The sequence below is a fragment of the Vigna umbellata genome, chromosome 4, assembly GCF_029865625.1.
Source record: "Vigna umbellata cultivar VRB3 chromosome 4, Vumbellata_1.0, whole genome shotgun sequence".
Classification (NCBI taxonomy): domain Eukaryota; kingdom Viridiplantae; phylum Streptophyta; class Magnoliopsida; order Fabales; family Fabaceae; genus Vigna; species Vigna umbellata.
The window spans coordinates 49,366,382-49,379,637 of record NC_142168.1 but is presented as its reverse complement, the minus strand read 5'-3'; the positions used below and the strand labels follow the sequence as shown (position 1 = coordinate 49,379,637).

The following is a 13,256-nucleotide window of genomic DNA, read 5'->3' as shown; positions in this document are numbered from 1 at the left end:
CTTCAATATGTTTAGTCCTATCATGTTGAACCGGATTGTGAGCTATGCTAATTGCAGATTTATTGTCACAATATAACCTCATAGGTTCGTCCTACTTTATCTTCAAGTCTTCCAATATAATCTTCAGCCATAGAAGTTCACATATTCCGTGGGCCATTGCACGAAATTCTGCTTCAGCACTTGATCTAGCCACTACACTCTGTTTTTTACTCTTCCAAGTGACTAAGTTTCCACCGAGGAAGGTGCAGTATCCCGTGGTTGACCTTCTATCTACAACTGACCCTGCATAGTCCGCATCTGTATATGCTTCAAGACTTACACTCTTGTTCCGCGTGAACAAAATTCCTCTTCCGGAGGTTCCTTTTAAGTACTGAACAATCCTAAGGGCAACTTGTAGATGAGCTTCCTTTGGTTGGTGCATAAATTGGCTGACTAGACTTACAGCAAAAGCAATGTCTGGTCTAGTATGAGATAAGTAAATAAGTCTGCCCACAAGTCTTTGATACATTTCCTTGTCCACCGCAATATCCTCCTCCATACTTCCCAATTTTATATTTGGATCAACTGGAGTACTTGCTGGTCTGCAGCCTGTCTTCCCTGTTTCTTTGAGCATATCAGTAATATACTTTTGTTGAGATATGAAGATCCCTTTCATGGAATGAGCCACTTCAATTCCCAAAAAATATTTAAGCCTCCCTAGCGTCTTGATCTCAAATTCAGTGGCAAGACACTCACTTAACACTTGTTGTTCCTGCTTGTCGTCCCCACTTACTATAATATCATCTACATACACTAATAAAAGTGTTACTCCCCCTGAAACTGAATGTTTGATAAATAATGTGATCTCCTTGGCTCTGTTTGTAGCCCAGACCTGTCATGACCTTGGTAAATCTTCCAAACCATGCTCTTGGAGATTGTTTTAGCCCATATAGAGCCTTTCTTAGTTTGCAAACAGTTCCAGCAGCAACCCGGTCATTGTAACCAGGGGGCAATTCCATGTATATTTCTTCTTCAAAATCTCCATGCAAAAAAGCATTCTTCACATCAAATTGCTACAGATCCCAATCATTATTAGCTGCCAATGACAATATTACTCTGACCGTGTTCATCTTAGCAACCGGGGCAAATGTCTCCATGTAATCAACTCCATAGGTTTGAGTGAAGCCTTTAGCTACCAACCTTGCCTTGTGACGTTCAATGGTCCCATCGGCCCTATACTTTATTGTATATACCCACTTACATCCAACTGGTTTTTTTCCAAGAGGTAGAGTGACAAGTTCCCAGGTTCTATGTTTACGGCATCCATTTCCACATCCATGGCATGTTTCCATTTCCTGTCAGACAATGCTTCAGATACAGAGGAAGGTGTGTGTGTGGAGTTGAGGTTAGTGAGAAAAGTTTTATGGGTAGGAGAGAATTTTTCAAAGGATAAAAAATTTGACAGTGGGTAAAGTGGTTGTTGGGTGCATGTTGTAGTTCCCTTTCTAAGGGCAATGGGCAGGTCCAGAGTTTGGTCCACCTGTGCTTCTAGATTTTCAGACAAAAGCTCATTAGAATCACTTAAATTTATAGGATTTGAAGGTGTTACCTCATGCAGTGACGGTGGGTTGGATTCTTGGACATTGCCGGATCCTGGAATGGCCTTTTCTTTCCTTGAATACACCAGATTTTTCCCAAACTTTCCGCCTCCATCAGGTGCAGGTGCAGGCTGTTTTGCTGGTTCATGTGTAGGCTGTTTTGCTGGTTCAGGTGCAGGAGTAGTTTCAGGGTCAATTTCTGGTCCAAAAGTCATATTTGGGGACATGAGAGTCTCATCTTCCTGTCTTACATTCTCCCCCTGAAGATGAGGCTTTTTAAAGTAGCTTTCTTGTTCGTTGAAGGTGACATCTCTTGACACATAGAATCTTTTTGAGAGGGGTTGAAAACATTTGTACCCTTTTTGTGTGGTAGAGTATCCTAAGAAGACACACTTGACAACCCTAGGATCCAACTTTCCCCTTTCATTACTATGAATATGCACAAAGGATACACACCCAAATATTCTAGGTTGAAGGTTATTTGTAGGATCTAAGTGTGGGTAGAACGAGGATAGAACTTCCATGGGACTTTTAGTGTTTAAAACCTTAGTGGGTAACCTATTAATTAGATAGGTGGCAGTAAGAAGGGCTTCCCCCCAAAATCTCTTAGGAACATGGTTTTGAAAAAGTAGAGCTCTAGTTTGATCTAATAGGTGCCCATTTTTCCTTTCTGCAATCCCATTCTGTTGAGGTGTGTTTACACATGAGGACTCATGGATTATCCCTTCCCTTTGGCAAAAAGAGTTTAGTACAAGGTTAAAGTAGTCCTTGGCATTGTCAGACCTAACTCTTTTGATACTGACCCCAAATTGATTTTTAATCATTGAGACAAATTGGATAAACATAGAGCTAACTTCAGATTTTTGTTTCAATAAAAACACCCAAGTAACCTGGGTACAATCATCAATGAATGTTAAAAACCATTTAGCACCTGAGATATTAGGAACATGGGCAGGACCCCATACATCAGTGTGAACAAGAGAAAACGGGAGAGAACTTATCTTATTGCTAATGGGAAAAGGTACACGCTTGTGTTTTGCAAACTCACACACCTCACAATGGAGACTCTCCACATTTAAATTTTTAAACAGGGAAGGAAACAACACTTTTATAACACGGAATGATGGATGTCCTAGCCGGTAATGATGAAGTTGAGCTTTCTCTTTATTGGTCATGATGGATGTAGATATAAGACTCTTGGTAGGCAGATTAGGGTTCTCCATGTAGTATAGGCCATTCCATTCTCTAGCATGTCCAATCGTCCTCCCCGAGTTCTTGTCCTGCAAGATACAAGCGTTGTTGTAAAAGACAACATTACATGAAAGATCTTTGGTAAGTTTTTGTATGGAGATCAAGTTGGTGGATAGTTTAGGGACATGAAGGACATTTTTTAAGGTCATGGATGGGCTTAGTTGGACCTCTCCTTGTCCGGCTGCAGTTATAAGGGTTCCATCTGCAGTAGAAATTTTCTTATTGCTAGGACATGGGGAATACGTGGAAAAGTATTTGGGTAAGGGGGTCATATGGTCAGTGGCTCGAGAGTCTAATATCCAGTAATGTGTAAATGGTGTATCTGAAACATTGAGCCCAAACAGAAATGGAAACTTACCAGAGTATGTCAATGTACACATACCTGTACTGGTGGGCTTCTCCAATTTACTAAGAAAGGCTCTTACCCGTTCTATCTCTTCATGATTCAACTGTACAGATTCTTCACTTTGACCATTAGCAATGTATGCTTGCCCTTGCCCTCCTTTTTTGTATACGCCTCCTTTTTGCCCCCACTCTCGGCTTGGGTTTTTTGGCCCCCATTCTCGGCTTGAGATCTTTCCATCTTTCAGCCCCCATTCTCGGCTTGGGGGTTTTCCGTGTAATTTCCAACACTTTTCCCTTGTGTGGCGTGGCTTATTACAATGAGTACACCAAACCTCCTCATGTTTTTTCTCCATATTGGGAACCCAGTATTTTTTCTGGTTGGCAGTCATGATTGTTCCTCCTTCAGCTATCATTGCAGAATTTTCGATGGTTGAGGTTTCCAGCATCAGCCCTCTCCTGCTTTCTTCACTCCGGATAATGGCCACCACTTCATTAAGCCCTGGAACCTTTTCTTTTCCCAGGATTTGGATTCGAACTTGGTCATATTCAGGGTTTAGGCCTACCAAAAAATCATAGACCCTATCTTGTTCAATATACTCCTTTAGAATTGCTGAGTCTTCTGAGCATTTTGCTTTTATAACTCGATAGTGATCCAGTTCCATCCATAGAGACTTGAGTTGATTGGCATATTCTGTGACTGATTTATTTCCCTGTTTGGCAGCCACAGTCTTCACTTTTACATCATAAATTTGAGCAGCATCCTTGGCCTTAGAGTAAGTTTGTTCAGCTACCTCCCAAATTTCTCTTGCTGATTTCAGAAACATACAGGTATCACTGATTTCTGGGACCATTGAATTCCATAGCCATGCCATGATCATGGAGTCTTCTTCATCCCATGATTTGAATTTGGGATCAGTCTCATCTGGTGCATTACCAGTCAGGTGACTGATCTTCCCTTTACCTTTCAAGATGGTCTTAATGATTTGAGACCATTTGAGATAGTTCTTCCCATTTAACCTATAAGTGGAATGAATATTCTGCATTTCTCCAGTGGTTTGGGGACTGTCCCCAGTTTCCAGATTCACTACTTCAGCCATAACAAGGAGGAATCAAGGTAGAAGGAGTTACACTGCAATGAAGGCTAGCTCCGAGGCACAACAATAAAGGCTGTGATTTTAGGTTACAGATCGCGCAGCAATGAAGGCTGCGGCTGCAGTTTGGTGGCACGGTCAGAGACTCCCAGGGATCGGGAGCTCTGATACCATCTCAAATTTAGAAGGAATATTATTTCTTTCTTATTCTCATTATGAGGTTATTAACCTCTATAAATATACATGGGTTAGCTGCATATTTTAGGAAATGCAGACAGTTAATTCTAAGAAACAGATCCCTATGATTACGGGATCAATCATACATAAATAAACCTAATAAATGCAGCACATAAATGTTGCATAAATACAGCCCATCAAATATAAAAACATCCTAAAATATATCACGACAATTACTACCACGTCAATCATGGTTTTTGACAATATCGCATCACAATTTTTGAACTACATACTTTCATTCAACTAATCCGTAACAAAAGGAAAAAAAAGAAAACCTAGATACATTAAATGATCTACATGTACCAGACTCAAAACTGATGCAAAAAGCCAGCATCTCCCCAACATAGGCCTGTATGTGCACCCAAGTAACATTTTTCAATTGAATAGGCCTATATACATACTCATCCACAAAATACTTTCATATATAAATTAGCAGATGTGCTGACCTCAAATGCATTGAAGATCACTAAAGTCACTAAAACAAGCATAAAAGATTTTTCTAATCTTTGATAATCAAATAACTGAATAAGATACAAAAGAGAAAAGTAAGAGAACAAGAAATCCTCAAGAAATGTATCAAAAGAAAAAGGAAAATGACAAGAGCAGGTAGAAAAATTTAGATACAGGTATTTCTCATAAAACATACAAAAAAAATCAAGTTCAACCTACAATCATCACCTGTGATGAACCACATACAACTATATGATTAATGAAATGATAAGCCAAACAATTATTGAATGCATAATTCATTTTGAAGAGTGTAAGGGTAGGTTAGTTTTTTAAGGTCTGTTGATAGCATTACATGTCTATCTTCGGTTTGGAATTATATAAAAGTTGCAAATTCAACCAACATAGCATTACAAACAAATTCCAAGTTAGATCATTAATGAATGACATACTTTATAATTGGAGAAGAAAAGTAACAAACAGTTCACACTTCAAGTACAATAAATAAACAAAAGGCAACGTGGCAGTTGGAATAGCAAAAAGAATTTAAGAGCAAAAGTGTACCATGTCATTTTGATTCTGGAAGGGGCTTCCAGGTCTCCATTGCATGCCAGGAATAGCAGAAGGGGAGAAAACTCTCCCAGACAAAGTTGCACCTTCATTGGCATTACTAGAGTCAACTGAGGAAGTTCCATCAGTACCCCTTGCAACCTGAGGAATAATCATTCTATTACTTAAAGGGGATACAAGAGTTGGTACCATCCCATTGCTTCCGAGTCTATCATCAGCAACCAATATGTTTCTCTTGGTTATTTCAGAAGTTGAAGAAACTAAACCAAGGGGCCCATTGCTGGAAACCATGTTCCCAGATACAACAGGTATGTTATTTGTTGTTTGATTTGACAGGCTGTTTCTGCTGATATTCCTTATGAGTGCAACATCAGAAAGTGATGGAGATGGTCTTCGGACAGGGAAACTATTAATCTCATCTTCTTTCACAGTGCTAGACTGATTTACAAATGAAGCATTGACAGCACTACTAATTTCCAAGGAACTCCGAAGAGAATTTGAACCAGGTGTGAGAGATGAAATGGGCGGCGGACTTGACAAGTTAGGCACCGTAACATTTATAGAAACAGGAGTAGCAAAATTCGCCACTGGTGTTGCCGCTGGTGTTGTCGCAGTAGAACTAACTGTACTACTTTTAGGAGGTGGAGTTCTTGCACCAACATCAGAATTGCTATCCTGAGAAGCTGTATCATCAGCTTGCTCCTGGAAAGAAGCATTTGAAGATTAGAAATTGGAGTCACCCATACAAGGACTAATGAACAACTGATTTTCCCATAAGCAATAGGTTTTTCTGTGTTAAGTGGTAGTTCAGACACAACCACTTGGTGGAACTACAGTCATGATTGACCATCATGTACTATTCTTAAAAGGTTCCATTAGAAAAATAACACTATAAAAAATGTTAACATTGGATTGACTGGTGCCATATGTAACATAAATATTGTTAACATGGTCTTGAACAACTATTTGAGTACTTTCTTCATTTCTTGCACGAATTTTTGATTATTTTTCTTTAATCAACTCATCAATTTGTTAAGACATCTCATAAATTGATGCCATTAACAATAAGTTAACACACTTGACAATTAAAAATAAAAATTCCCATAAACTTGGGTTGAACCAAAACTATGCATAACCTATCCAAAAGCGTTTATATATCAATGAAGACCATCAAAAAACACTTAGAAAGGAAAAGTAAGCCTTATCTCTCTGACAGGCACATCAATTTTTTTGAAAAACTGCATAAATATTCCTACTGAAAACTTCTGAAAAAAAAATCCCTTTTTTTCAATAATAATGACTTAACTTTTTCAGCTCATAAAAGTAAGAATAGAGGAATACACACAGATGTTTGTGATGCTGAAGCTGATGTTGGCAAAGGCTTCAAGCTAAGAACAGGTGCCACCTGCCAAAATAGCAAATAAATTAGGAGATCCATTTATAGAAAAATTATAATATGCATACAGGAAATTTCAATAAAAAATATGGATAGCAAAATCATACATTTGAACCAGCAGAAACAATCAAAACCCAGTACAAAAAATCATTAAGTTTGGAAAAAACAATTACTGCAAGCAACAATTCATCTGCCAATCCCATGAAGTGACACGGACCAGCAAAATCCCAAAATCACTATAGTTGTATAGTTAACACAAACATGATGTTAGGACATAGGATGATAGGATAGAGGGGGTTTAGGTTTGTAGCCAAACGGTAATAGGGGCATGTCGAACGGGTTTAACAGGGGGTTTAGGTTGGAAGCCGAACGGTAACAGGGACATGCCGAACGGGTTTAACAAGGAACTGTTTGGTTTCAGTTTGGGAAGGGTTTCTGTTGTAAGGAGGAGAGGGTCAAAGTTATTAGAGCTATAAATAGACTCCTGTAAACTCTGTATAGGGATATTGAGTGATTTTGTTATAAAGTCTGGACTTTTATCAGCCGGTTTGGAGGTGGATTTCGGGAGACGGTGTTTGAACGACTGGCGACACTGCAACAGGAGAACACCGTGGAAGAGTATGTCCGGGAATTTGAGACATTGGTGGGGCAAACCCATGGCGTGACGGAGGAGCAGATACTGGGATACTTCCTTGCCGGATTGCGCGAGGACATTAAAGGACAGGTTCGAATTCACGATCCGCAAGAGCTGACAATGGCAATGAGAATCGCGAGAGACGTGGAGGACGCAATGCGTGGAGCGAGAGGGGGAAGTTGGAATGCGACCAAGCATTCGCAATCTTGGGAACAAGCGATCGGGGCAGTAACAAAAAAACGAGATAAGTCGCCCTAATCCGAATCGACCGAGCGGGGCAGAGAAAGTGTAGGATCAATGAGAAGAGAAGTCACAACGAGTGCCAACACTAGATCGAACGGTAACGTGGGACCGAACAGTATGGGCGGGAGCGACAACAGAAGCCGAATGGTGACGAGCATGCCCTATCCTGAGTTCCTGAAGAGAAGAGAAGAGGGACAATGTTTTCGATGTGGAGGACCATTCGCGGCCGGTCACCATTGTCCAGAAAGGAGCCTGCGGGTGGTACTCTTAGCAGAGGATGAAGAAGACGATGAAGAGGAGGATTTGCCAACACCCAAGCCTTTTGATCAAGCTTACCTGTTTCAACCTTGAGGACAAGGTTGTTCGGCCGCCAGGTGTAATGTTAGGACATAGGATGATAGGATAGAGGGGGTTTAGGTTTGTAGCCGAACGGTAATAGGGGCATGCCAAACGGGTTTAACAGGGGGTTTAGGTTGGAAGTCGAATGGTAACAGGGACATGCCGAACGGGTTTAACAGGGAACTGTTTGGTTTCGGTTTGGGAAGGGTTTTTGTTGTAAGGAGGAGTGGGTCAAAGCTATTAGAGCTATAAATAGACTCTTGTAAACTCTGTATAGGGATATTGAGTGATTTTGTTGTAAAGTCTGGACTTTTACCAGAAGAGGGAGGTTATGCTCCCAACCAGGGAGGTTATGCTTCCAACCATTCTTTGTAAAGAGATTTATATTGCTGTCACTAATAGAACCCATTTTTTCTTTACTGTTTCTACCTACTGTTAGTGTTCATAGTTAGGTTTCAAATCCAGGAACCTAACACATGACCTCTATTCCAAAGTTTAAAGTTATTTTTCTGACTTCAATTTGGTACGATAATATCATTAGGATCAATCACTGCAATTGAGATATAGTCTATTTTATGTGCTTCTACCACAGCTTTTCTTTTTCAAAGACATCTGGGTGGGTTAAGAAAGTAGGGTGTATGCGAGCTTCCCTTGAAATTGACTCCTTAGGAATATAGGACTTTCGAACTTACTAAAACAAGTTCCCATGTCAAGGGCTAAAGGATAGGAGTGACAGGAAACTCATTTTTTGTCCCCACATATAACATCAATGTTCTAATTTAGGTCCACTATAATACCGTTAGAATCTATCAATTCGAAGTATCATCTGTTTTGAAGCTCAATGCTTCCATCACAATTTTTTTCTTAAAAAGTGCCTTGGTGGATTAAAAAGTGTGTCCCAATCCAGTAACACAAATCTAATCTGCATAAGATTAACTTATTAACTAATTTTCAGGAAGTAATTCTTTAATTTGCAGTTTATGACAGCTTTGTAATAAACATAGGAAGAAAAAGGGTATCTCAACAGAAGCTAGAAATCATGCAACTACAGATGCATCAATATGTGTTAGTGTGTGCACCTCTCAGTATTTCCAACATAGCAATAATTGTTAAACAAATACCTTAGCAAGACCAGGGGGAATTGTTACAATATCTTCAAGTGACTCCACCTTATCTAGGGGTAATGAACTATATAGCTCATCAACATCACTAAATTCTTCAAAGTCCTCCTATAAAAAAAAGAAATATAGGTTAGACAGAAAATTAATACCAATTCAAAAAATTTGCCCGGTATCTGTCAGAAAAACTGTTTCAAATAATGCATTGAGGAGCAGTTCCTCTTAAAATAGAATACAAGCACATAATAACTACAAATCTTAATTTATGATGGATATAAATCCTAATCTAGTCCTACAACTCAGGAGCAGTGATCCTGTAATATAAATATAAATATACTTTCAGCCTACTAATCCTCCTAATTATCCTATTAGTCCTGCAATTAATTCCTAATTGTGTAATTAAAACGGTACAGGAAAATATTAAGTGCAGCATAAATCATGGGATTCTGACAGTATCTATTGAAAACAAAAATAGAAAAGAAACTTTGTATTTATTATTCTGAGATTTGTACAGCTCACGAACTTCTATTGACAGAAGTTATATATAGACTCAAGAAGCTCAGCTAACTGACTAGACCAGTTATAACTTGTTGAAGATCCCATACCATTCAGAGATATGGCTAAAATAGAGTATATACATAAGGTACACACACCTTGAATTAAAGGCTGGCTTTGAAGGATTGAATAAGACCTAAACCCACTCTCTCAGAATAACAACCTGACAGTGACCAACGTAACAAACTACTCTATCAGAATGCAACATATAATGATGGCTATGACTAACAGTCCGATAAAAGGAGTTACACACTCCCACAAACTAACTAATTGTTTGATAAAAGAGGTTATTTGCTCACACTAACTCAAGACTATAAAGGGTAGATAAATAAAGTAACTCAATTATAGTGTTTAAAAGCAGAATGGAAAATGTTTAAGCTATGCAAGACAAACCTGATTACGTTCTACATAGTCATCCAAGAAATCTTTGACATCATTCACCTGCTCTGGACTTAGTTCATCATTATCAAGTAGCCTCAAGATAAATTCACATTTCTTTACATGAGCCTTGTGCCGAGTGATTGATGTTTCTAGATGTATCTGATCAACAGACACAAACATCTGAATAGCCATGACTTAGATTGACAGAAAAACTATTTCTGATATTATTCATAGAGGAGCAATTGGTCTTGAATAGAATAATACAAAGACTTAATAATTGAAAATCCTAATTTATGATGGATATAATCTATCCCTATAATTCAGGACAAATGATTCCGTACAATAAATATAAAATATACTGTCAGCATACTAATCCTCTTAATTGTCCTCCTAATTACGAAATCTAACTAAATCTCCTAATTATGTAATTAACAATATATAAGGAAATATTATCTGCAGCGTAAATCAGTCCCAGAAACTGTATTTCCTTTACTACAACATACCAATCTGGGTGGCTTGTTCTTTCCTTTCTTTGAAGAAATTCCTTCAAGCTCAGCTTCAAAGTTATCGATCTGAGATTCTAATTCCCCAACCTACTCAAACATTTAAAATAACAATTTCCAGATGAAGAAATATAAATAAGCTATTAAAAGTTCAGAATAAATACAACCGTTTCTAGATATAACAGAGACACTCTAATGTTAATCATGACGTAAACAGGCAGTAAATTTGTATAAACAGAGACACTACAATATTAATCATATGATGTGAAGCAGGCAGAATACTTGTGAAAATATCATTATGGAAAGAAAATTTTGAGAACCAACTTCAAAAAAACAAAATTCATCATTGAAAAGGTATCTTAACAGTCAACAGTGAACCTGCAATATTTTCCACGTTGCAACCTGCAAGAACTATGACTAACAAAGCAAACATGACAAATCATTTTCCTAATACTATGAAGTTACATGAAGTATACAAGCTATTAAAGCAATAATTAATGTCCATGCTTTGATCACAACTGTAGAGATCCCATATCAACTACAAATATGGTCACTGTAGAATTTATAAAGAGAATTAGGCAATCTTCATCTAAAGGGATAGTTTTTGGAATTGACTTAGCCCCAAGATAGTTTCAGATCCCACGATAGATTTTAAATTGATACATCTTCAAGTATCCAAAAACTGAACTTGGCCCCACGAACTACCACACAGTCAACTTGACCATATGACTTTCCCTTTCCAAAACAATCTCTACACTCCATATGTCATGTCCCAGGCATGAGGTGTGTGTGTTTTTGTGTATTTATAAAAGCCTTGGGTAATGCTCACTTCAACGATATCATGAGCTAAACTTTTGCGTTGAGTTAGCTTTCAAACTGTTAGATATATTATATCTTTTATCTTTTACTTAGTTTGTTATTATTTCTCATTTGTATTTTGGGCTTAGCCCATATTTCTTTTATTATAAATAGAGAACCCTATGTGTGTATTTTACACAAGGGAGATTAATTCAAATATAGTTTTTCACTATATTCAACATGGTATCAGAGCCATGGTTAGTGCCTATCCTAGCGAGTTCTGAGTGGGCATTCTATTCTTCTATTCCACCCGCAATCGGGCCGTTATCGGACCACCCAATTTCTACTATCACGCACGAGATGTCTATACCTCGGCGTGAAGGGGGTGTGTTGGAAGTCCCACATCGACTAGAGATAAGGCCAATTTATAATATATAAGTGAGGTGCAAACCTCACCTTACAAGCCGGTTTTGTGGGGTTGAGTTAGGCTTAAAAACCCACCTTCTAATATGGTATCAGAGCAGGTTCTCTGATCTTCTTCTGGTGTCTCTGCTGTCTGCCGGCGGCTGGCCGCCATGGCCGCCGGCAGCCCCTAAAATTTCAGTGGGCAACCCTTCTCTCTTTCTTTTTCTCTTAAATCTGTGCCACAGTCAACACCGTGCAGTCAGATCTCTCCACCGTCGCCGCCGCTTCTTTCCGGCCAGTCCGTCGCCGCCTCCGGCCACCGCCGCCGCCGCCGCCGGAGTTCCAGAATCGACCGGCGACCACACCATCGGAATCGTCTCGACCGGGCGACCACCGTGGTATGAAGATCGCGGTGAACGGACCTTTCACGCGCCTTCACGCGCCGCCGCAAGAGTCACCGCTGCCGCCGCTGCCGGCGCGCGTGCCGGCGCGTCGCCGGAGCTTTCCGCCGCCGATCAGCACTGCCGTGATCGCCTCTTCGCCCTCTTTCTGGATCTGTGGTCGTTGCATCAATCGGAGTACTTTGAATTTTTAGGGTTTCTCCCTCTCCATGGCTGCCCAACTTGATGATCGGAGTCGGTCTCGCCAACCAGACCATCGCCGCTGTCCCCGCGCCGTTTGCTGCTGTCCACGCGCCGTTTCCCGCTGTCCAGGCGCCGTTTCCCGCTGTCCGCGCCGTTTGACCACTGTCCAGCCACTATTGATCGCTGTCCAGGTGCCGTTTCCGCTGTCCGGCGCCGTTTAGTTTGCCGCTGTTCGGCACTGTTTGCCACTTTTCGGTGCTAGAGTTAGCCCGATGTTTGGCCCTGTTTGCCGCTGTTCAGTGCTAGAGTTAGCACTGTTTGCTGCTGTTTGGTGCTAGAGTTAGCACTGTTTGCCGTTGTTCGATGCTAGAGTTTAGCCCGATCTTCTTGTGATACACGGCTGAGTATCACCACTTGGGAGTTGTCCAGCAAAGAATCTTGGACCTCCAACATATCTTGATGTCTTTGTTTCAGCATTGTAGCTTAATATTTTGTTTTGTTTTAGTGGTTCAGCAACTGTGATCTTTCACATTTCCACCTTCACACTAAGGGGGAGTACGTTTCCAAGACACTGCAAGTCACATAAATATGGGTGTAGTCCCTGCAGTTTTGTAGATTTCAGCTACTACTGTTGATCCTGTCACCCATCCATCATTGATGAGGATTTAGTGTAGTCCCTGCAGTTTTGTAGCTCTTAGCTTTCAGCTACTACTGTTGATCCCGTCACTCATCCATCATTGATTGGGAATCAGTCCTTGCAGTTTATCATTGTCCACACGGCT

General features: G+C 39.9%; 1 protein-coding gene across 2 annotated transcripts in view; it reads right to left on the bottom strand.

Moving 5' to 3' along the window:
• Positions 1–13,256, bottom strand: part of LOC124843880 (uncharacterized) — a 48,922-nt gene that overhangs the window by 29,155 nt on the left and 6,511 nt on the right. Inside the window, exons 5-9 of one of the 2 annotated variants that reach the window (XM_088112290.1) lie at positions 10,688–10,777; positions 10,197–10,364; positions 9,252–9,359; positions 6,864–6,923; positions 5,513–6,220 (exon numbers count right to left, since the gene is read on the bottom strand). In XM_088112290.1, coding sequence (XP_087968416.1) covers positions 5,513–6,220; positions 6,864–6,923; positions 9,252–9,359; positions 10,197–10,364; positions 10,688–10,777 — 1,134 coding nt within the window. The remainder of the gene's footprint in view (positions 1–5,512; positions 6,221–6,863; positions 6,924–9,251; positions 9,360–10,196; positions 10,365–10,687; positions 10,778–13,256) is intronic. The other variant, XM_088112291.1, reaches the window with a different exon arrangement.